Source organism: Lepidothrix coronata, unplaced genomic scaffold (genome assembly GCF_001604755.1).
Source record: "Lepidothrix coronata isolate B3197 unplaced genomic scaffold, Lepidothrix_coronata-1.0 Scaffold83, whole genome shotgun sequence".
NCBI classification, from domain to species: domain Eukaryota; kingdom Metazoa; phylum Chordata; class Aves; order Passeriformes; family Pipridae; genus Lepidothrix; species Lepidothrix coronata.
Window position 1 is genome coordinate 1,310,369 of NW_016690263.1, and position 25,349 is coordinate 1,335,717.

At 34.7% G+C, this 25,349-nt stretch overlaps 1 protein-coding gene and 1 long non-coding RNA gene across 15 annotated transcripts in view; one reads left to right on the plus strand and one right to left on the minus strand.

Annotated features, from left to right (window-relative positions):
- Positions 1 to 25,349, minus strand: part of AKAP6 (A-kinase anchoring protein 6) — a 272,060-nt gene that overhangs the window by 198,795 nt on the left and 47,916 nt on the right. For 13 of the 14 annotated variants that reach the window (XM_017820450.1, XM_017820445.1, XM_017820447.1 and 10 more), the window contains one exon: positions 23,771 to 24,128. In XM_017820450.1, coding sequence (XP_017675939.1) covers positions 23,771 to 24,094 — 324 coding nt within the window. In that variant the 5' untranslated portion in view covers positions 24,095 to 24,128. Of the gene's footprint in view, positions 1 to 3,293; positions 3,427 to 23,770; positions 24,129 to 25,349 lie in introns of those variants that run through there. The other variant, XM_017820458.1, reaches the window with a different exon arrangement.
- On the plus strand, positions 3,528 to 16,444 carry LOC108500007. The gene is made up of 3 exons (XR_001875739.1): positions 3,528 to 3,576; positions 10,657 to 10,766; positions 15,608 to 16,444. It is a non-coding gene; the product is annotated as an uncharacterized LOC108500007 (long non-coding RNA).

Sequence of the window (25,349 nt, forward strand, 5' to 3'; positions counted from 1 at the left end):
GACTAAGTCTCCACCTCCTGCACAGGTAATATAAAATGCCCATGGACAATGAGGGACTGTCTAACTCTGGTAGGTTAAAGACAGTGTTACTGTACAACAATCTTGAAAAGAAAAACACTTGCAGCAGCCCTGGCCATAAAAATGTGATGTCTAGTCTGGAACTTCTGACAAGAAACACGCCTCCCCCCAGACATCCCAAAAGCCTACATTTTCAGGGGCTTCTGTACCTTTTGTATTTTCAACACATTTCAAAAGTACAATATATTTCTATGCAGGTCATCTTCTACCAAAACACATAATTCACTAAGCTGTAGGAAAAGCAAAAACTGTCTTCGCTTTCTTGACAAACCACAGTCAGATATCAGCCAATCTTGACACATTTGAGTAAAATGGAATGAGTATTGGTGTTTTTAAATAACCTTTATATTTCTCCTACAATTCTAAAATATTAAGGTCTTTTCACAGAGACTTCTTCAGCACTTCATCAAGAATTTTGTAAGAAACTGTGTCACACTGAGCCAATGAGAAGTTTGGTCAGCTGAGAAATTCTTGAAATAGTACAGATAATGGCAAATCTGTCAAACCTAATATATTTATATATCCCCTCTAAATCCATTTTCTTAAAATTCTACCGTTGCCTATAATTCAATATCCTGCCCTCCAAAAATACATTAATCAAGCACTAATATGTTACCTAGAACATTATGACTCCTCTCAGCCATTACTATAAATTAACTTGCAGCAAGACATACTAAAACCCATACCAACTGTTTAGCTCTCTTAATAAGGGCTGGGGGAGGCCATAGTTCACAATAAATAGAGAAGTATCACACTCTGAGATTGAAGCGTGAACACAAAGGATGACAGAATTGCTTGATGTAATGACCCTTTCCCAAAACATCTGCCATACCTTGCTTTGAATCTCACAGTCTGAAGAATTTCTAAAATTTACCGTTAGTCTTTATACTTCACTATGTCTTTTACAATTTCAAATGGGATCAGAAGCATCAAAATAATTCAGAAATTTCTCCTGAAGACATTCCCAACTTATGAAAACTCTGTTTTGCAAACTTAAAATGAAACTCAGATAATAATCAGAACTGAACTTGACTCTACACTTTCTGATTTTGTAAGCATACTGCAAAAACAAAGTAAAGCAGGAAAAATATTAACTCCTGAGAAACTTTCTTTGCATATAAGCACAGACAATAAGCATGGCAAAGGCAATTACTTTATCAGCTTTGTATCTTTACCTCATTCAAGGCAATCGCATAAACGCAAAACATATTTGCACAAGAAGCTATCAAGTCAAATGAAAGACAAATGAAAATACCACTACAGGTGTGACAACAAATGAAACATAAGTAGAGACAAAGGGATTGAGAAAGCAAATTTTAAAAAGAAACCTCTAGACGGCAAAGACTGTGAGCAATTTCAAGCAGTTTGCACACAGAGGGACTGCTCTCCAGCATGAACCCAGAGTGCTAAATAGCAAATTTACTTCAAAATCACACTCCCAAACCAAACTAAAATGGTAATATAGCATACCAACAGAAGAGCAAAAACATCTCTCTAGTTCTTATATGGAACAGAGTTAGTTCAGATTCCTACTTTACTGATACATTTCAACATCTGAAGCAGCACTCAGAAAAGGATATGAAATGGAGAAATAATAGGCACCAACTGCACTTAGTCTAGTACTGAGTACATATAGCTGTAGGAGAATTTTCCACTTCTTGTTTCTGAGCTTTAAATTAATCTTTCACGAAAAGCACTTTCAATAATACAGCAACAACTGCCATTATGGAGATGAAGGTTTTAACTTGTTTAGCCAGCAAAGTCTAAATAAGAGCAATTGGCCACTGATGCATGGGCAGCTGAAGTTCAAAAGTAAAAAGCTTTTAAAAGTAAATGAACAATTCCTATCCAAACAGCAGAGGTAGCTGCTGCCATAATCTATGGCTGATTTCCCATTCTTCTGGCACCTTATAGAGACTATACATCAGTCAACAATTCTCTATCCAGTGTCAACTTTTGCTTCAAGGAAGTCAAAAGACTTTATCATCTTAATCCAATGCAAATCTTTGAAGAAAATAGTCTTGGCTAACCAAAAAATTCCTGAACTTTTCCTGTAGATACAATTTCAAAAGAATGAATAATTTTGCAGAGAGAACAAATGCTTTTGAGTAGTCCGAGGATATTCCTCAGGATATGGCATACACACAGTCTTGTGAGCTGAGAAGAAAATTAAAACAAAGGTGCTTTGGAAAGCACAAAAATATCAGAATATTTTTAAATGGTCTGCTAAACTAATGCAACTGTGATAAGCATCAAATTGTTCGTGACACTCAGTCTCCTTATGAAAAGCTACAGAATTTATTAAGTTTCTGTTAAAAATAGTAAAATCTACATACATTGATGAAGTTTCCTGTTTTCTATTACTTACATGATTTTCTGTCTGTTGGTTTCCTAAGCCTTTACTAAACACATCTCTTCACAATATAGGTCAAAGTTGTAGCCAAAGCAATGCAGTTATAAACTTACAGTGTCTATTTCTAATTACACTGTGACCTATAAAAAGTTAGCTGAGTAATGTTTCAGAGAATGGAGACGACTGAGCATTAAGTTTCTCCTCAACACACACAAAAAAGCTATAATCTTCACATCAAAAAGGGACCAAGAGCTTTACACATGACAAACATCTTTTTTACCTTCAGAAGTGAAAGGTTATAAATGTTTAAGCCTAAGATTGTGATTGCAGAAACTTTACAGTACAGGTAGAACAGTGAGTGAAAGAGACCAAAGAATCTTCTCTCAATATTCAGAACTTGACATCCACAGAGAAAAAAATCTGTCAATTTTGCAAGTTAGATTTACAGTGCACAGGAAATGTACTATTTCAAACTAAACACGTTAAGATTATGCAATAATCTTGTAAAGAACTTGAAAACCAGCTGATTTAAAAAAAAAAGCTTTTGTTGATAAAAAAAATTGCAAACTGATAATTTATTGCTTTAGACTTTTTTAGCATTTTGTAAAATATTTCAGTTTAATGGTATCTTACCTCATTTATACCACAAGGAGAGTTTTCAGGAATCAGCTTTGCAAAAAAAAGACTGTCCCATTTCCTTTCCTCAGCTGAAAGTTACATGCAACCAGCAATTCAAAAAATAAGTGTCTGTTTTCAAGACAGACAAGTAAGCCACAGATGATCTGTAAGCAAATCCATCTTCAGTGAAGAGTCAACAGCTTTTGTTTTACACGAAATACAGTGAGTAGTCTGCTGCCTCTACCTGTGTTATTGTGCAGATCAAGTTTAGGCCTGTCTGCTCTTCCCCTGCACGTTCCAAGCTACAGTAGTGATTTCTCAACATTCAATCTGCTGTATGGCAGCTCACTGAAATTTCAGCCGACACTTGTAGACTTGCAATTAGCAAGGTTATTTTAAGCACTGACCTAAGTTCCAGCAGAATGTTTATGGCATTATGACAGGAAGGAATCTAGTATCATATCAGTCACTTGGTAACCCTGTAAAGCTGATCTTGGAGACAAGACCCTCTAATTCACAGCATAAAAGTAAATATCTGACCTCCAATTTACTTTAATTTCTGTTTTTATGGCTTGAATAGAATGGAAATATCTACTTGGTTAATATCAGGAAGCTTAGAACTTATTTTAGGACCTGGCAGATCATATGCTTGGAACAAATGTATTAATAGGAAGTTATGACTTCCCTAATAGAGAGATTCATGGCTTACAAAACAGAGACTGTTAGCTTTGTAATGTTCACATTTGTAATAATTAACTATTACATTCTGAATGGGAAGAGAAAATCACATAGTTTTTGAACTTATTATAGCTGGACTCTATAACAATACCTTTTTGTTTCTCCTTGGTTATCTTGAAAAGGGCTCCCTCTTCAGTACAGGCCTTTGATAACCTTCATTTGTCCTGGATTTCTTTGGAATTCTCTGGCTGTCTAACTATTTCTAAGTCATGTCAAATGGCTCGGTCATACCTCCACACCCTCATTTGCTGCTCATTCACATTACCCCCCTCCCCCTTCTTTTTTCTTTTTTATTCATGGATCAGCTTTCTTGTTCCCACCCATTCTCATACTTCCAATAGTGGCAGATTTAATCTCACATATGGAACCATGACAAACAGCTTCTCTGACTGCCCCAGGTTAGAGCTATAATGGTCAGCCAGCTCATGTGTGTGCACACACACCCAAGAGAAGCTTTTCTGAAAGCACCACAATCAGAAATACTATTATATGAGAGATATTTTTTTTAAAGGAGAGTAAATGAAGGGGGAAAAAATCAAACCATAAAACCAACCAAAAAAACAAAACCCAAGAAAAGTTGTTGCCTTTGCAAATTATTTAGTAATTTCTACACATCACAAATCACAATGAAACTGCTCCATTAATATTGTAGCAAAATTCACTGGAGGCAAAATGTGCTTTTGAGAATTAAGAGTACTGAGAAAACAATAGTAAAAACAACATAAACTCCTGTTGTCCTCATTTTAAAATATTAAATGTTTCCTGAGTTACATACAAATTCAGATACCATTCAAAACAATTAGCAACAAGCTGAGTGTTAGAGGTATCCTAAAAAGCAAAATTTAAATTACAATATAGGCAGCAGGAAAAGTCTTCAACTATATCACAAGATCAAGAGCTGGAGTTTTTGAGTGAACTGGCCATTCATACACTTTTGGGATTGTCACCACTCAGAAGGATATTGTAATCACCACAAATAGTACAGTACCTGAACACATACACACAGCTGAATTCTGGACATAAGGACAGAAACATTACTATCATGGATACACAATTACTTCTTTCAGAAGAATATTTTTATAACAGAATATTTCTTATGAAATACCATGATCTAACTATTTCAAGACATCATGAAAGCATTGGCTTGCTAATGTAGCATAGCCTCAGCCATCAAAAACTCTAAGGAGTTTAAGGAAAAAGATTTTTTCTTGCTCAGACATTCTCTTTTTTTTAAAATCTGGGAATCACAAAATCTGCATTTAAATAAACACCTTTTCCATTTTAGATCCTTCCCTGAACCTGTATAAATAGGTTGAACTCTGTAGGAGCAAGCAGAAATCTCAAAAAAGGATAATAGTATTTGATTGAAAAATGGCAGGAAAAACACCAGTAAGGCAAATGTTTTGTTTCGGTGCTTAGTAAAAAAGCAGGTTAGGACTACTGAGTTCAGACTAGAGGGGAGAAAAATTTGACCATAACAACATTTCCAGGTTTGGCCATGGTTGCTTGCTCTGTGCTCAAATATTATATTCACTGCATTACTTGGTTTTACTGAAGTCATCTCACACAGTGTTATACGAAGCCCTCTGGATAAATTTTTTAAAAATTGTTGCTCAAAATTATTTCAAATTATTTCAGTTACAAATTTTTTTCAGTTCCAGTTTCAAATAATTCTGTTTCTAGAAATATTATATCTTTCCTAGGAACAATACCAGTTTTCATCAACTACTAGTACTTAAACAGGTAGCTACATAGGCTACAGTAGATTTATATCCTTTTTGCAATATGAAATAGATTTTCTAAGTTTAATTAAAACTTTATTTTATTTATATGAAACACAGGCATGATACATAGACACTAAGATTTTACAAGGCTTTCCTCTGTTTTGGGGCTTAACTTGTAAAATGCTGAGAAAGAATAACTAAGGATCAGTGGCTCAGTTCTCTCTTTGAAACTTGATTCATACCTGCCTAATAGCAGGAAATCCATTTCCTGTTGAATATCAGGTAACTCCAAGAAACATATCTCAGAATGTTGTTTCCATTACTAGCTAGTGCTTTACTTGCTGATTTCACTCCCTGTTCCAGGAAGGAGCTGTAGATGAGTCAAGTTGGATGAGAAGGGCATGTAGTCTACTGATGAGTTGGAAATAGACTACCATCTTAATTAGGAAAACTATAAAGATCTTAAATAAAACTGCAGTGAAAGAAATATAAGCAGAATAATATACATGAGCTAACTTTAGTAATCAAACACTGCACAGTAGGAGGACAATTCAGCAGAGCTGGAAGGTTTCATCCTAAGTGTTTTGAAAGATCTTTATTGCTAGCTCTGTACAAAGGGGCACATTTTCAGCAAATTATTCTGGCGATGTGAAAGACAGAAACCCATAAGGAAAACAACGCAGGCTAGAATTAATGAATGAGTCATATGTTTTCCCTGAAACACAAATATTTCTGGAAGGCTTAGGTAAAATGCAAACTTTCAATGAAGTGACACCCGTGATCAATTTTATCACTTATGTTGACTTATATGCTCTAAATAGAATTACTGAGTGGGGTTTTTATTACTATTTATTTGTTAATAATGAGGGAGTTGGCAGGGTTTTTTAGGGAAAAAATGACAGAAATAAGACATGAAAGACTTCTAATTTCAAACTTGTAACATCATTGTAATTTTTTTCAATTACATACTTCCATTTGAGGTTTAATTCCTATGCCTTTTCCCTTGAGCTAACCTTTACCAACCAGATAGCCTATGTAATTTGTATTACAAACTCAACATTTTTTATATTACTGACTAAAAATTCAGCCCTTATTTGCAATCAATCTGATCTTTTATGAGTATGGCAAACAGCCCTGGGTAAGATGAGTTAAGCTAGTATCAAGTTTTCCAGTTAAAGAAATCTTCACTAGAAAAAGTATGAGTTGACATATTTAGAGATATATATTGTAATTCTAAGACTCTAAGTGGTGTCAGACTTCTCTATTATAACATTTCATTATCCCCCTGAAAAACCAAAATCTGAGTAAGGTTACTGCAGAGGAAAACTTTTTCTAAATGGTATTTCCAGAATTTCATAGAGAATAAATATGACAGTTTTAGCTTTTGCTCTGAAGGATTTAATCATTAAAAACTCTAAACATGGTCTTTCCTAGGAAATGAAAGGCTGGTTAAAACCACTTTTCCTTCTCCTATTCCAAGTGACTGATTGTCACATTCTAGACATTTCTAGGCAATGGGATTATGTAATTCAATTTTTTTAAAAATGAAAACAGCTGTTACATCCAATATTCATGACCTATAAGTTTTCCATATATAGTTATTCAGCTGTTCTTTCAGTCCATCTGAGTTGCAGCAAAATGAAACTGTGCAAAAGACCTAAAAGTTTTATTCCATAGTTAAATGAATGCACATACTGTTCCAAAGCAACAGAAAGAAAGCAAAGCTTACAAAAATCTTGGTCTTATCACTGCTTCAATGGATTGCAAGTCCCCTATTCATCCCACGCACAAAATCAGTACAGTATTTTATTGCATATTTCGCATTGCTTCTTATTAGCATTTGATGTGCACAGCTGTATGTGCTAGTGTGAATAATTCTTATAGAAGTTCATAGAAGGAAAGAAAAGAAGGGAAAGCACACACAGAGATTTTTAAGATAGAGCATGGATACTTTTGAAGATACTTGCTCTCATTATCAGCTGCTTCAAATTCAGCCTATCTTACATCTCTTTCAATGGCTTTACTTTGGTTTTTTGTGTTTTGTTTTTTCCAGTGAAGGATGAGGTTGGTTCATTTGTATAAAAGGGGTTTATCATGTTCCTATTTAGATGGTCATAAACTTATCAAAGTAAGTTAAACAAGATCCATTAGTCTACTTAATGCATAAGGGCATTTCTCATGATAAAATTTAACATGCTGGATACGTTACATTTCCAGGATGTTGTTACACTGATGTCTGCACATCTTCCAGAAAACGTTTTTTGTAATAATACTTATTGCAAAATATAAGAGCTCTTTGTGATTTAAATAAATTGTGAAGTGTAAGCAAAACAGTAAAAGAACCGTGCTATTACAAAGAGAGAGTTTGCCTTAGGAACTGCCTGAGAGGGTGTGGGGGTAATAACAGCAGTAGTCTCACAGATTGCTTGAACTGCAAAAACTTGCTCTTACTGCTGATTTTGCTACCAGTTTATTTTGGACAACAGTACAGGCCATATTGTGTCTGTATAGTCTGCATTATGTCAAGTATACAGTGGGTGCATTCACACTAACAGGCATTATGTAAACAACTTTAAAACCATATCCAAAACCAACCAAAATACTAATTTATCCAGTGATCCATGCAAACCTGAATTAATTAATTTTGTATCCAAACAGAAATTTTGTTTTTGAATCCAAACAGGGGTTATAGGTATCGCCATATTCAAGAACACCCTTAAGTTAAATCATCATGGCTAGGCTTCGTGAACGAAGATTTAGGAAGGCTCTATCCACGTTTGTTAAGTTAAATACTGCCTCCTGTTAGAAGTATTGTCAAACTCATATTTTTCTCATAGAGAGCACTGTAGAAAATGAGTGCTTCCAGGGAGTAAGAGTATAAATATTTATAAATATAGGTATGTCCATAAATGCAGACACATTTCTCTGAGGGCTCTATATCAGCTTCACTATTACAAGATCAAGCCTTTTATTTTGTAAATCTTATTACGCTAAATTTGACACATTAGTAGCTTTTTTTTTTTCGGATAAATAATAAAAAAACCTTGCAATTACTACTACGATTGATGCTTTACAGTTCTGTGCATGTGACAATAAACTATTTCACTCCCCCTCCCCGCTGGCAGCAAGGGCGGCAGCAGGGGCAGCATGAGGGCAGCTCCTCCAGCTCCTGGAGCACTAGGTGGTGCTGCAGCACAGCCGCAACCGAACCTGCCGGCTCTGAGCTGCGCTGGATCTGAAATGCCTCATTGCTCTTCTTAACGCTGAAGTTTCTAAGCCTTCTTACTGAAGATTATTGCCCAAGAGACTCTGAGTTTTCACGGGTTTTTGTCGGGGGTTTTTCCTTTTGTTTTAACATAAATTCTAGATTTCTAGGACACCGTAATTTCTGTGGTTTTCTCATAAATGCTGTAAGAATAGAAACAAGGAACAAAAAGAAAATTTATATACATAATAAATGCAGTTAATTACAAACAAAGCCAAATTTTTGAAGGTTATCACTGTGCTGGTTTAAAGGTAAACCGGCAGGGGAAATGAACCCAACTCAAAAGAGAGATGATAAGTCAGAATAACAATTTAATAAAATAATACAATAAGTACAATTATACAGATAAACAATTGGTTTTAACCCACAAAACCCAAATGTATAACCCATCACCCTGGGGCATGAACAGAGTGGTGTTCGTTGGGCCCCCTGAGTCCAAAGGAAAAGGAGAGGGGAAAACCTGGTGGTGAGAGTGCTGTTGCAGTCCAGTCGAGAGTGGTGATTGCAGTCTGGTTGAAAAGTGGTGGTTGCAGTCTGGTTGAGAGTGGTGGTCTGAAGTCTTCCTCTGGATCCCACCAGTGGTTAAAAAAGTCCCAAGACTCCAAGATTATATATCCTCCAGTTCAGGCAGGAATGCCCAGTACCTCCCTCAGGGTGGGGAGTTCCACAATGGGTGTGAGGACAGGAGCATCCTCTTATCTCACAGGCCTCTTAAAATCCAGTTTATGGCCTGAGGAGTCAGGCTGCTCTGGGCAGATGGTGTAAATGGTCTATTGATAACAGTTTCTGGGAAATGGCATGGAAGGCTATAGAATACACAGTTTTGGGTTACACCCATAAAATGATGAACTGGTCCCAGCTGTTCTAACTAGGACAATCACGTACCTCTTTTATCTTGTTATACAGTGAACCAAGAAGATAAATAACAAAGATTTTCCTACAATACTATGATCCAAACTTGTAATTTTTGAAAGTAATTTCTCTAATAGAAATACAACGCACTAAATATAAAAATAAGTTAAAAAGGTACAGCATTATAAATATTTATTTACACGCTAAAAAGAAACTCAAATGTGTTATTAAACTCCATGTTTCAGTAGTTTCATATAGTTCAAGGGCTTCCCAGGGGCATAAAGTTGCCATTGTGCACATTTGCAAACTATATCCTATGTGTACATTAGTTCTCTGGCTTTCTTTATATTACTAAATACAGAGGTTTTGACTTTGGTGGTTTGGGGGTGGTGGTGGTTTTCTTTTTTTGTCATTTGGTTGGTTTGGGCTTTTTGGGGTTTTTTTGCCCTGGTAAGTAGACTTCCAGACTTCCATGCACTGGGTAATTTCCCAATTGCAACTGGTTCTGCAAGAGAGAAAAGTCTACTTGTCTGAAACAGCTGGATGAAGTGAGGTCTTCAAAGGAGCCATGAAACATTTAATAATTGCAATTTAATGGAGGATTCTTGTAAATTATTGTAGATGTCTAATTTATAGTTCCTTCTCAGTTACAATATTTCACTACCAAAATTAAAATCACCTCCTTTCTATAAATGCTAACAGCTGTATTTCTCATTCAAGGTCAAATTATTCAAACATCAAGGCAACAAAATCATTATCCATTCAATTATAACAACTGAATCTTCATCTTTGGTAAGGGAACAAACAAAACTAAGAATAAAACCTCCAATAAAATCAGCAAGATCAGATTCTTGTAATGCAGGACTGCTAGTCAGCTGACTGCTGACTAGCTCATTTGCTGCAGGAACATACCACAACCATACTCAAAACTGTTCGAAGCAGAAGCAAGTCTGCCTATTTGTTGATTTAAGCATACTAGAAAAGGTATTAAAGATTTTAAACTGAATCTTCTCTTTACTCTTCTGTAGTCATAGAAATTATACAAAGCCAGACTTCAGAAAAAACGCACTAGAACAAAGTAAGGCCCATGTGGAGAGAGTAGCACCGTCTTCTACTTCACTTCTGCATTTTTAATGCAGTAAGTATTCTTAAAAATGTGCTCTGGCAGGCTTCTGCTCTCTCCACAGAACATGGCGTTGGTCCAGGTTAAGAAAGAAAGCAAGGCTTTTTAAAGTAGCAATTCAATATGGCAGCAGATGACACGGCAATGTGCTTCAGTGAAAAGAAAGGAAGAAGAAAACTAAAAAGGACAGGAATCAGATGGCAGTTTTGAAAGACAAAAATTGTGAGAGAGAGAACCAGAAAATAGCTGAAAGGAAAATAAGACAGAGGAGAGAGGCTAGAAAATAAAGCTAGCAACCAAAAGCTAGAAGCTGATTTGCAACCTAACAAATAAGACTCCTGAGCTGACACGAATACATGTGTATTCTTTCAAATAGAGGAAAATGTCTTTTTCAGCAGTTTGTAAGATACCTATATCACATGAATTTTTCCTTGGTAATTTTTCAAGCAACCTCTATAATAACTTACAGGTGTGGCCCTGCCATTCTGACTTGCTGTCTCCTATATAAGATAACACAGTAGCAAACAAAGTCCATCTAGTAATTTAGAAGTAGTCACAATTCAAAAATCATTCCCAAGTACTGTAACTACAAAACTGAGCATGGTAGTTTAAATTGCAGTGGAGATTACCGTGAAGTCTTTGCCACTCAAATGTTTGATTTGATGATTCAGTTGCTCATTAGCTTTAATTAAAAAAAAAAAAAAAAAAGACGGATGATAAAACAGGGGTAGACATTGAGAGATACTATAATTCATAATTAGGATCAAAAAAGAATCTTGAACAGATTTGAGATAGGGAAGTTATTCTTGCAGATCTTAGCTGAAAATCAAAAGCATATCATTTACATTGCAATATGGTAAAAAGCATGTTTTCAGTATTCCTTATTTTACCTAAACTTTGAAAGAAATACAGCATTGTCAGTATTTTGTGGATACTTGACATAGTCTCTGAAGAGACAGTTATATTTGTGAGAATTCATAAGAAGTCACACACATTTGCAGGTGTCAATTTGCTGTTTTAACCCAATAAATCAAAATTATCTATTTCAAGTTAAGATCCAAGCCCCACATGAAAAATAGGTATAGAAGAGATCCTGTACCTGATAAGGGACAAACAAATGTGTAGCAAACTGTCTTGTTTTCACAGTTAAACCAGGCATCCAAACTTTCAGGAAACCCCTATTAATACTGTATGAAAGAAGTCCAGGAGACCTTAGCAAAGAAAACAGAATAGCTTAAGTGGTACCATGTCTGTATAAATCCTACTGTACTTGGAAATATCTGTCTTCCCTCTATTTTATCATATGTTTCACAATACTTGATAATATTCTTAACTGTCCAGATTGTGAGATTCATTTACTGCCTCAAAATCCTGGATTTGATTTAAAGGTTTTTAGCCCTGTTTGCTTCTCAGTAATATAGACTTAAAATAACTGTGGAAAAGCAAGTACAAATATTCAGTTTGGTATCTCAGCTCTATGATTTTAGAGCATAGTTGGCTAATGATTTTGCAGACTTCCAGTTGATGATTTTGTCTGCTAGCAGCTGAACAGCACTGGGATGCAGAAACAGATGTCAGTCATACCTTTCATACAAGCTGACTGTCTGGTGTATAAACCACTTTGCTCATCCCACAGAGCACTTCAAATTTCAATTCTCTTTCTTAATTCTGTGGGGTCATTTGGATACTTTACTGTATCCAAGAGTACAGATAGTTTGCACCATTTAAAATATAACATTGCTCCTTGACTATAATTTCTTATTCCTAAAGGATAGTAACAGTACTCTGTCATGTCAGAAATTTTTATTCTGTCAGTGTACTAAGTAGACTCAAAGACACAGAGTAGCCCCTCAATAACTATGAAGCATGAGGTGAACTGTAAACATTCACACACACACACATTAATGGTGCACTACAGTGAATTGTAGTATAGTTGCTCTAATATTTTAGGGCAGGTAATTCAGAAGAATCTTTGAGAAAAAAACAGAAATGCATCAGGAATAAGTACATATGCAAATGTTGATGTAGTAGTGCCACTGTATTTCTTTTATGGTACTACAAACATGATACATACACATGGAAATATATTTATGCAAATATATGCCTATATATGTATGTCAGTTATTAAAAATAATGTACTTCATAATGTCAGATCACAATCACACTGGAAGTGCACATATAAAATCACCTTTTATCTATACATTAGCAGATAAACTATGATTAAATCTACAGAACCTATTCTGCAGAAATGCTACTTGCTTTCTCACCTATGGGACATCTGCATTTTTTATTATCAGAAGCAAATGTATTCATCTCAACACAAAGAGATAAATGGCCAAACCAAAAGATAAGACTATATTGAAACTTGCTTCCAATCCCTTTTAAAGTATGGAACCACAGCTAAGAGTAGGTATGGCTCCAGGGCTCACTGAGGACAGTAAAAACAATATAGTTCAGATATTTATGAGATGCATTTCCTCAGCTAATACAGATTATGAAAAGTAAGTACACTGCTCAATGGGAAAGGGAAATTGCAATGTGCAACTACATTCAGTGGGATTTATATTTTGTGAAAACTTAACAATGGTCTGTCAGAATTTTGGAGTGCTACAATTACTGTACTAGTAGTGCTGTAATGTAGAGCTGCTTTATGCCTTTTAAATTACATGTGTTTTCCAAAGAGAAATGGAAACATTTCCAAAAAAAGAAGTGCTCCATCTTTTGAAATGCAAAGCATAGAATCATAACTGACTACACAAAAAGTACTGTCTTTCTCCAGAGAATTGTTTACAGGGAGAAATACGAGAGAGCATTTATAAAGCTTTAACAGATCAAACTGGCATGTATTAGTTCTCCTTTTCCTCCCTGTTTCTGCACAGTCCACTGTAAATGGTTCAGCTTCAAAGAGAAAATTTATTCATCTGTCTCTAGTTCTGCACAATTTCACTAGAGACATGGAACACATTAAAATCTTCAAGTCAAATTTTTGGATATATGTGCATAATTCTGCTAATGCCTCTAATGCCTCTTTACACATGACTCAAAAAAGCCTAAGACAATTCATGAAAAAAAGAATCTCTTGTGTATTTATAACCTTTTCTGAAGAAGATGACATCACTACACCTACAATGTCAGTCAGACACTAGCCCAGTGCTTCTGCCACCCAGCTGTATTTGTTAGATTCAAACAATGAGGCCAAGCTTCAGAGAAATCCTTAAGAAAAGGTCAGGGTCAAGTATGGCTCCCAGGCTGTCCTAAGAAGACAGAACAAGCTCAGGTAAGGCCACATGAACTTCATCTCAATCCTCCAGAAGGCATTTTATACATCTCATTGCAGTCACAGGGTGGCTGCAATGCACAGAGCAACAATTTGAAGTATAAACTCAGCTCCCCAGACATGTTGCCTTCTCCACAGGAAAATGCACAGCACCCTTTTGCTTTGCTGACGTATGAAGGAATCACATCAATTCATAGCAGACTCTTTAATGGTGAACTACAGAGAAAGGGATTTTATGGAATAATTGATATAATTCAAGAGGCAAATATCCAAGGACGTTTAAAAACCACAAACTTGTGGAACCTGTTCTTACTGAAATGCAAGTTTGTTATGTTATTTAAATATTTATGTTGTGTTTTTGGCATTCAGACAGCAACCATCCTATAACTTGAAATTTCTTCTGTCAACTCTCCCATAATAAAAGACTATAAGGGAATTTTAAACATAATGTAACAAACTAAAAAGTTCCTTACATTTTGTGCAATTTTCTGTGCCTGCTGTTACTGCTCACTTATGCATACTACAGTTTTTGGATATCTATAAGTGACAAGTAATTATAAATTGAAAAGTAACAAACCCAGCCAGTATAGTGACTGGTGAGAAATATGTCTACAAAGGCTACTGAAATATGCAAAGCAATAAAACACCTATAAACATAATAGTTCACAATGCAGCTCAGAACTAGATGACTGCTATAAAACATAATAATATCCTACCTTCTAAACAAATAGACTCAAACAAATCCTCAAGAAAAAAGTAACCAGAAGGACTTATGTGGCACTGCTTTTGTGTGTATTTGTTTGTTTACACACAGATATATATTTACACAGACATATATATATATATAAAATTAATTCAATGAAGTCACAGCTACTATAATAAAAAGTCCCATTGGCATCCTTATTTTTGAATAAAAATAATGATATAATATCAACAACCTCTAATTTTAAAAGTTGACAATATTTAATCTTACTTATACCATTGAAACAGTATTAATTTAGGGTTTTCCAGAAAATCTGGACATCAGCATATGTTATTATCATCACATATATGTATAATGAACAACAAAATACAATCTCTCAGCAAATGTTTTCATTAAATAATTTGCAGGATGACTTAACATACAACATTTTTTTCATCATAATGAAAAGTATTTATATCACTACATTATTATATCCAGTAAACATTTGAGTCAGATTAGGATATAGTCTAGAAGAGACTGTAATAGGTAACATCTGCACTGTAATCTGATAGTTACTTTAATATTTCTCCAGAGACCACTAGTAGAGTACATTAGCTCATTCTCTAAAGACTGTATTAACATATTTTAATGTAGGAGCAATATGGAGTGAGAAGGGGAAGAAATAATAGTTATATTTGGTCAAAGTGCACTTACATGCATTCCTGTATTGCTGAGGTCTGAAACAGAAATTCTGGAATAAGTATATATTTCAAAAGTGTAAATATCCAAATAAGAGTGAGATTTTCCAGAATTTTTATTTTTAGAACTAGAAGAAATTATGAATGATAAAAGACCCTCTTTTTTTCTCGTCTTGAAGCTCCAACTTCCTGTTCACAGGCAAACGTTCACTTTTCTTCTCCTGAGTCTCCTGACTGCTGAACAATCCAAATGTCTATTTTAGGACAACCTTAAGACCTCCATAGAATTACAGATGCTACTCTGCTCTTATATGTACAGCCTCCCTGAATTACACCATCCTTCTATATCCAAATACATTGCTCAGAACTAATGACTGCATCTCTACCTTCAGAAGATGGGCATTCCTTTGGAGGAAATGTTGCAGGTTGCAGAATTTTTGCTCAGTCTGTCCTTACTGGTTTACTTTGAAGAAACTCAACCTGATGTCAGGAGCTGTTCAGATTGTCTCCCTGCATTAAGAGGAGGGCTTAGATACATTGTTCAAAATTTCCTTCCAAAGGCTGGAAAGAAATGGACCCCAAATGAGTTTATCAGGTAAAATATGCCTTTTTTTTTCCTTTTTTTTTTTTTTTTTTTTTACAATCTGTTTTGCCCAAGCCCAGAAGGAATATTATCCAGTGCTGCTGTCTTCTACCACTCCAATGAATATTCAAGTCTTTTTGTCACAAGAGCAGTAATTCAAATAATTTTTATTGGTATTCTTTCCTGGCACTTCTAGAAAGGATGTCCAAGCTTAAAAGGGTCCAGCACACTATCTGCAACATTTATTATTTATTCATTTATCCTGATTTATTATGCAAGCCAGATCCTCCATTATCACTGGAGTTACCAGTTAAGTCTTCAGCTTTTAGCTACTTTCATTCCCTTGATACATAGATAACAGCAGACTAACCAAGCAGTTCTCACTTCTCTACTCAGAAACAGATAGGAATTTCTTTATCTTCTATCTTAATTTGATCCCTCAAATAATGACCAGCTTTCTTTAGAAAGCAATTGAATCTACAGTAAAATTTGTATGCTCTTTCTCTTTTCATACTATCTCCCATGGCACCCAAGCAGACAATTAGTAGGAAGTTTGCATAAATATGGACTATATAAATAGACTTGCTTACCTAATTCTAACAGAAGAAAGAAAATCAATCTAACTCCATTGCATCTGCACAGACTGAATAATAGCCAACATGAGACATGGAAATTTTTTTCTATTAGTCTGAATGGCAAAGTTTAAACCCAACTAATTTTTAAGAATCATTGTATTAACCTGCTATTATTTTCTTTTTTAAAAATTTTTAATTATCAACACAGATTAGCTAAACACTAAAGGTATAAAATTTAATTTTGAAGTTACAGTATTACCTACAACTACACTAGATCATAATTTAAAATTAGATTAAAAATGTCAGGGTTTAATGTTTTTTCTAAGGTTACTGCTGAAAAACAGGTTACCTGAATTTTTTTAAACCAATACAGTCACTAGCAATACTTAGGTACTTGAAGTTAAAAACATGTAAGAGCCTACAAAGGCTCAACAAATACATGTTTAGTATAAAATATTTGCAACATTAAAAATAGTTTCAGCACTAACAAAAATATATAACTAGCACTCAACCAATGCATTCATGTGTTTTTTGAGAAATGTTATAAGCAAACAGGACAGGATTCTTTTTTCCATTAGGAACTTAAAATTGGGCCTTCAGGAATGTTTTCTTAACAGACTTCAATGACCAGAGCAGAATATATATTAGGACAGAAGGTAGGCAACAGCACAGTCCTGTATCATCTTGATCAGTTGCCATTTAGCTTGTAGATATTTAAATGCCACAGGTGTCTGTTGCTCATTTCAGTGAAAGTATTCAAGTGCCTAAAATTTCATATTTCTGAGCTCAGACTACCATAAATCCTGACAGGTAACTTAACACCTAATTTCTAAGCCTAATTAGTACCTAGAAAATTGACATTGATCATCACTTTCGTCCTTGAAGACTCTGACCTGGTAGGCAAGCGAACAGCACACCCAATGCCTCCAGCATTGCACTCTATATAGAAGAGAGCATTAGCCTCTGTTTATGTTTGATAACATATAGCAAGGGATTAGGACAATTTTTAAGGGACATGGAAAAAGTGGGTTTGCTTCTGTCAGGCAGAAGAGAATTTAGCCCAACATCTACAAAACCGAGATGACTTTTACAGTTGTGGTGTTATCGTAGTAAAGCACATTAAGATGTGGTAAACAAGTCACATCTTTGTCCATAAAAACTTCAATCTAAGCAAGACTGTAGAATTGTCATACAAGTTGGAAGGTTTCTAAACAATGCGATTGTTTGACCAGATAGAATTTGAAAAACACAGATTTATTTCTGCTATTCCATATTTTCAATTCTGACTGTTTTCCAAATCAAGGAATATTCTCAGGTCACAGAGGAAAACTGAAAAATTTAAAGAAGTTAGGCATACTAAACTACTCAGAAAATTAGAAAAGCTAACAAACCCACCTATTTCATGTTCAAGCCTTGACTGCAAGTAAAGGACAGGCTCTGCAAAACCCAACTTCAGAATAGTTAATCTGTTTTTAACAGCATTTACACTCAGCTGCTCTACTGAATGCTGTGATTTCACCAACTAAATAAAAATACAACCAATTGCATCCTTTAAATTGTGTATGAAATCTTGTGTTTACAAAGCTGAGCAGGTATGTTCTGCCAAAATACAGACATAGCAAGGAACTTTCCATATCGATAAATGTATTTATTATCTAGTCTTTCACCATACTTCCATAAGCAAACTTAGTTTTGGGTTGGAGTCAGTCAAGTTGTATTTGTACTAGATCTTCTGGCTAAAAAAGATTGTAATTTATAAAGACTGTCAAATCTTTGGAATCACTATGCACAAAAAGCAATGTAATAAATTATATGTTTATAAAGAAATTACTATTTGTTTAGTGTTTAAGTGCTTCACAAATACATAACTTGTCATCAAATGAGCTTTTGGTTTGGATTTCGGAAAAAAAAATTGAAAAAGGATAACAGCAAAGTGTTTCATTGATACAAATAAACTATTACAGAAATATCCAATATGTTACATAGAGAACCAAGATTTTAAGTTTTCTTACCAAATTGTGGTAAAAAAATCCTGATACTCAGGCTGTGATTCTCCAATACAGCTGTATTAACTTTTTTTAATCTATATATTTGGAGCTAATAAAGCATTTGAAGATTCTGAATAAATTTTTAGTTGTTTCAAATCTGCAGTGGACATTAAAACATCAACTGTTTCAAGAAAATTCTCTTTAAAAAGTTTTTTAAGCAAATTTGGGTTTACTTATGATTGTTGAAATAATATTTCCCCTCCCTCTTAATATTCAACTGAAATATTCAAGCTCTTTCAAACATTAAACTTTTCAGAATAATTTTCTCAGAGAATTTTACAGCTTTAACAAGACTAAGGAGACTGAAATCTATCAAATGTAATTAGTTTAAGAGAGTCCCTTTGAGATGCACAGTCCTACACATTTGGGAGATGTTAACCAGTTCAATATGAAAGAAGTTACATTTTCCCTATTGTTGTGGTTCACTTTCACAGCTTCGCACCAGTTTTTGGTGTGCACATTCTGTCCTGCTAGCTATAGAAAATCTAGTTCTCAAAATCTGAAAACCATATTTTAGAATGGAAATATCATACTTTACCTTTAAATAATAATTTTTTAATCTGAATTGCATTTCAATTATTTTTAAATTAATTTTATTTCTGTGCAACTTAATTTCTTAGTATAGGATTGTTAATAGTGCCAAGAATAAATAATTACCATATTACTAGATCTCAAACTATTTGCTAGACCTGAGACTCACTGCACATAACAACAGTTCCACCAATTTTTGTCCAACAACTTGATGATTCTCAGACCTAAATACAATAGTATGTCTTTGTCTCCTTTGAGCTGTAGGTCAGAGTTTATAGTCAAATGTCTGATCCTTAGACACTCGTGTATTTGTCAGAGAAATTTGTGAGAAGAAAGAATAAACCTGCATCTAATGTTACAAAAAGACATTTGGCAGAGGAAGTATTTATTCAATAAAAGCCTACTGAATTCAAGAGGAGGGCATGAGAAAGATATCTACTGTACCCTGGTTTTACATTTTTTCAAAATGCTCATAATGGAAAGAAAAAGGAATAACCTGTATCTAACTGCAGACATATTAGAAACTGGTACCCTTTAATATCTTGTTTTGATAATTTCTCACATGCTCTTCTTATCCGGGATTTAAGTTGAATGAGAACGACTAAAAATTCTTTGTCCCTCAAAAAAGTGGAAATGGAGATAGTGAAAGGATAATGGTTACATGATATTTGATCTATATCCAAAGTTCATGAAAATCTTGTTGTATGAGTCAGAAGGAAAGATAAAAGATACAGTTAAGCAATGTTTAAGCCTGACCCAGGTATCCTGGAAAAAGATGACTGAAGTCTCTCTACCTGGAACGCGAGAAAACATCAGTGGTCTGCAAAGATCTAAAGACACTATCATAGCATAAAATATGTTTGTTTCTATGTCAATATACAACATATGGTTCAGATATTTAAGTCACAAAGCAGTGGTGGAGTGCTTTACTCCAAAATAAGTTAGAAGTTAACAGACATCACAGATACAAAAGATTATACTAAATCATCCAAAATGACATTTTTTTCAAAAAGATAGAAAGCAGTAAAGAATGATTTGAAACACTAGACCCTTCCGTGAGAGACTTAAGGGGTATAAAGTAAAGCAGAACAGGAGCTGAATCCAAGTTATACCTCAGAAGGATTCCAAGAAGGATTTTGCTGTAAAAGCAAAATAATATTTTATTTGAAATAAAAAAAAGCTAAATGGATCATGAAAGCATCTCAGCAGGTTAAGATACTACAAGGAGAAAGAGAGCACTTCTTTATTTGCTTGTAGTAAAAACATGTCTTTTTTTTAATCTCCTTTACAATATTTGCAATTGGCAAAAGCTACACTGAATGTGTTGGAGAGATCTAAAAGTATCTTAGCACAGCTTGAGTTAAGAGTGATGCCAGATAAATGACTAATATAGGGCATTCTGGAATCCAGAAAGCTATGATTCATGCAACCATCCTCCTGAAACACTCATGTGAATCTGAGCTTTCCAGGAAATTTCCCAAGAGACAACATAAAAGAAGCCTCCCACTCATGCTGTGGGGCTAGTTCTGAGAAAGGGCATTGCAAAAGTGAGAGAAACAAGTATTTTCAAAGGATCAGTGGTCATTAGTAAAGACCTAAGTCATGTAGCATGAAAAGAGACTGACAGAAAACACCAAAATCCCCAGGGAACAAGCCACAAAAAAGAAACAATGCTCTTGATTACAGGAAGAGTAGAAGCACAGACAGATCTGCAACAGGGATACAGAGAAAATTTTCACAAGTGAAAGAGATGATCTGTGTGCTAAGCAATTTTTCCAAGGAATAACACAGAAAGTCTGCTATGGCCTGGATCCTCAAGCCAATCTTATCACCACAAGCCAAGTGACAGCCAGAGGAAGGAAATCAACTTTAAGTATCCAAAACAAATAGAAAGCTGTGTGAAAATGGAATCAGATCTCTCCTGGCTGAGGAAAACAAACTATGAGAAAATGAAAAATTGTTGCCTTAGTGCTATGTTTGCATTTTGAAAATTATATTCAGAAACTACTATGTTATAGGTCTTCATCCTGAGGCTGTATCATTCATTTTTCTCATTTGATTGACAAAGGAGTAGAGAGAAGGCTTCTTAAATTTGCACATGAAAACAATGTGTATATTTGGAGGAGATACTTGAGAAATGGGATAAAAGAAAGAAAAAGTTTAATAATGGACAAAAGTAAAATCCTACATGTAAAATTTCACAGATAAAATGGACAAGAGAAAGGTGGAAAAAAACATATTGTGGGAAAGGAATTTGGGAATTACAGTGAATTACAAGCATGAATCAACCATCTCCTGCTTTTGTGGTAAAAAGAAAATACTAAACTGGTATGTATTGTTTGAAAGACACATGAAACACTTTTTCCAGCCTACTCAGCAATGGTGATACTTCACATTGAGCCCAGTGTCAAGCCTGGGCACAACAGTTCCAGAAAGACACAGATCATTTGGAAGTAGCCCCTCCAGGAAAATTATCAGAGCACAGAATAAATAAACAAGTAATATCTATATGAGATTGTGGTTGGGGTTCTGTTTGTTTGGGCTTGTTTGTTTTTTTTTTTGCTTAGTTGATTTTCTTAAAGTTATATAGCGAATAAACAGTTCAAAATATATCTCACATCTGCATAAAATAATTTCACAACACTTGTTTTTACAATCATATTTCTTTTTGTCTCTATACAAATTTAAAGATAAGCAGGTTACAGAAGTTCTATATTACTAATGTGATTGCTACAACCTTGCTGATTTTTAAGTCCTACTTCAGATCTTTTTGAAAGCTTTTTGTTTTTATAGTATTTTGTGAAAAATATTCAAAATATATCAAAATTTTAAAAATATCTTCAAATACAAGTCATTATCATGCATGTATAAACACAGAGGAAAAAAAACACAGAGGAAAAAACACTTTCCTGAATGTCTAGTCTCAGTGACAGACCCCCCAAAAGTGAGAGGCCAGGGAATTGCAGATAATTTAGATTCCTTCATCCTTTTTTACAGTTGCATTGATCGGATTTCTTCCTAGTCCCAAACAATCCCAATTGCTACAGCATTTGCTTATATAGATTAAATCATTAGGAAAGTATTTTATAAACTACAATTGACTCTTGCAACTTCACAAATAAACTCTAAAAAGAAGAAAAAGCGTGAGAGATGTTATTCATTCACTGAATAAAATGTTTTAGTGGATATATGAGGGTGAGTTATATGTACAGAATATTCTCATTTCATAAGCAGGCACAAATCAGTTCTGCCTGTGCTCTGATTTGTGTGTGAACACCACCCACAAGCTCCACAGACCTTTAGTTTCAGCTCAGCACTGCGCTAATACAGCCAAAAGCAATTCCAGATCAGAACTGGCACCAAGTCCAGCAAGATTTCTCAAGTCTGCCTGCAGAAACACCTTTTCAGAGCATCTGATAAAAATTGTGGATATGGTGCTCTTTCTCATCAAAAGCTGGCAATATCTACCCCAATTTTTTTAGAAAAATGGTGGGGCCATAAAAAGACAATCAAGATCAGCTCTCTGTTTGAGACTGACTGGTGCAATTGCTCTGGTTATTGCTAGTATACAGAGTTGTATTTTAAGACAGCTTACAGCTCCAGTCCTAAAATAAACACAAACAAAATACCATTGCACTGAGTAGGAAGGAAGACTATGTTCACATGAAGAGACCTCAGAATGCAACTCTGAAGAGACTTCAGCCTGAAGAGATAACATTTGTGCTATTTTTGGAGATCATTAGCTGCCTTCAAAAGCATGTTTCATCTGCTGCAGCAAACCAAGCCATGCAAATGAACATACGCTTACAGTCCCAGACTATTTATTTGAATTTTGCCTTGAATTTCCTCAGTAACTTTAAAGATTTAGCAACAAAAATTAAATCCAGGACCAAGACAGAGGTAATTGTTTAAAGATACTTGGGTTCAGTTGTCAGGTTGAAGGAGATTGTTGCTCTTATAGCTTACACAAAACACATATTTTTGGGAGGCAAATTCCAGTCTTGGTAATGCATTATCTTGCTGGAAAAAGAATGCAAAAATGTTGATTTACTGGTTGTAACTGTTCAAATCTTACCACTTCATAATTCTTACCAAGTCTCAGATCTGAAAAAAAATTCTAAGTATTTACAAATTTGCATGTAATTCCACCTGAGTTCCATCTTCAATGAATCTTTACATGACTGAAAGGCCAGACATTAGACCACCTGTGTACCCCAATACCTCTGAAACTTGTATAGTTTTCAAATGAGCGGCCCTGCTTATTGGAATTTTAAGAATTTTATTGGAATTTTATTTGGGAGTTTTATGTACAGTAAACATTAAAATCAATGAGAATATTTCTGGGCACTTGTAAGATGTCCAATCAGATCACTGCTAATCTTGTATCACCTGCTCTTGGATGAGTATGGTTATGACCACTGAATTAAGTGATGAGCAAATAATGTTGAAAAATATCTGATAATTAAATGGTTTCTATTATTTCCCTGAAAAGGTTTTATTCACTTTTTAACACATGCTGTTAGACGTGCTTCAGGAGTCATGAGAACCCTTTTGTTTACTTTATTAATAGCAGAGTTGAAAGAACCACCTTCACTGAGAAGTCTACAATATAAAATCCATCCTACCTTCAGCTGTACTAGATGCACATCCACATGCTTGCTATCTGAGTCCTGCTGGACAGAGTAGGTCAGATCCCTGACTCTTTCAGATGTCATCCGAAGCCAGGTCTCAATTTCTGGCAAGTGGAGAACAATCTTCCAATCAGCCCCAGTGTGTAGAGGAGGAGGCTTTTCATACTGCTGGCCAGAATCAAGATCCTTTATGGCATCCTCTTCCCCATCTTGTTCCATTGTAGGAGTCATGTTTATAAGCATAGGAGATGCATCAGACGGCATCGAATCCAGTTCTTGTGTTCTCATGGGAGCAACTGCTACATCCATGGCTAACATGGGAAAGTCTAAACCATATTTATTTCAAAAACAGCTGTAAAGATAAAAAAAAAGAGAGACTGCTGTTACAAGATCAAATTTAGCAACAAAAATATTTACAGGACCAAGAGTGAATGATAATGTCTGAGGAATTGTACTTCTACACAAATTCTTCACCCTACAAATCTACACTAGAAGTTCAAGACTAAGTAGATTTTTCAAATTAACTTTGTTGATTTGAACAAACAAGATCTTTCTATTAGAATAATAACAAATACTACATTTCTCTCATTGTAGATAATCACCTTGCAAACTACAGTTTTCATTGATGACAAACATGTTCTCCAGAGGTTAATACAGGACTGGTATTTGTAAACTAGTACATATGAGAACATATTCCTTCACCTGAAATGTATGACAAAACACAAAATATCTCAAGTTTTATTCAAATTTCCCATGTGTCCCCCCACACACAACTAAAACTTTGAAGGCAAAGTTGAAGCAACTGTTGGGAACACTTGTTTAATTTATTGCTTTTCATTTTGAAGTTTAAATTCTTGTATTTTTGTTAGATTAAGGACTGTTGCAATGAGCAACAACTCTCACAAAACGTAGAGATAAGAATTCCAAATGTCAAAATATGTACCAAAAATTAAAACATCATTTTACAAAGTGGCTTTATAAAAGCCCAAAAGCTGTGTCATCAATATACATTTACAAGGTCCACTGGAAAAAGTAAATAAGTAAAACATTTTACTATGTACCTCTTTCTTTACACATTCTAGCTATATGTAATACAGAAGGCTGCCATAAACCCTATGCATGAGAAGAAAAGAAAAAAAAAAAAACAAAAAGACAAACCAAAAATACCAAAAACTTTACTTGCTTAACATAAAAGCTATAAGATTGCAGAAAACCAGTGCCTTTCACTATTAAATCAACTACCCTGTGACTACTGAGTTACATTCCTAAATATTTCAAGTGGAGTTGCAGCATCCAGAGACTACTCCTGCAGGCAAAGAAGTATCCAAACACAATTCCACTTATCATAGCCAGGAAGGACAAAAAATTTACATTTAATTTGATTTTATTTCCTACCCTGCCACTACTTAGTAAACTATCTTTTGCATATTTCTCCCCCTCACCAAACAATATTTAAAAGTGATATTAAATTGATATTAAATATTAATTTGGCACTTCAGAACAAAATTTTCTATCATGCAAACAAGAAAAAGGGATGAAAGATTTCAAACATTCTCAGTGCCTGCTGTACATT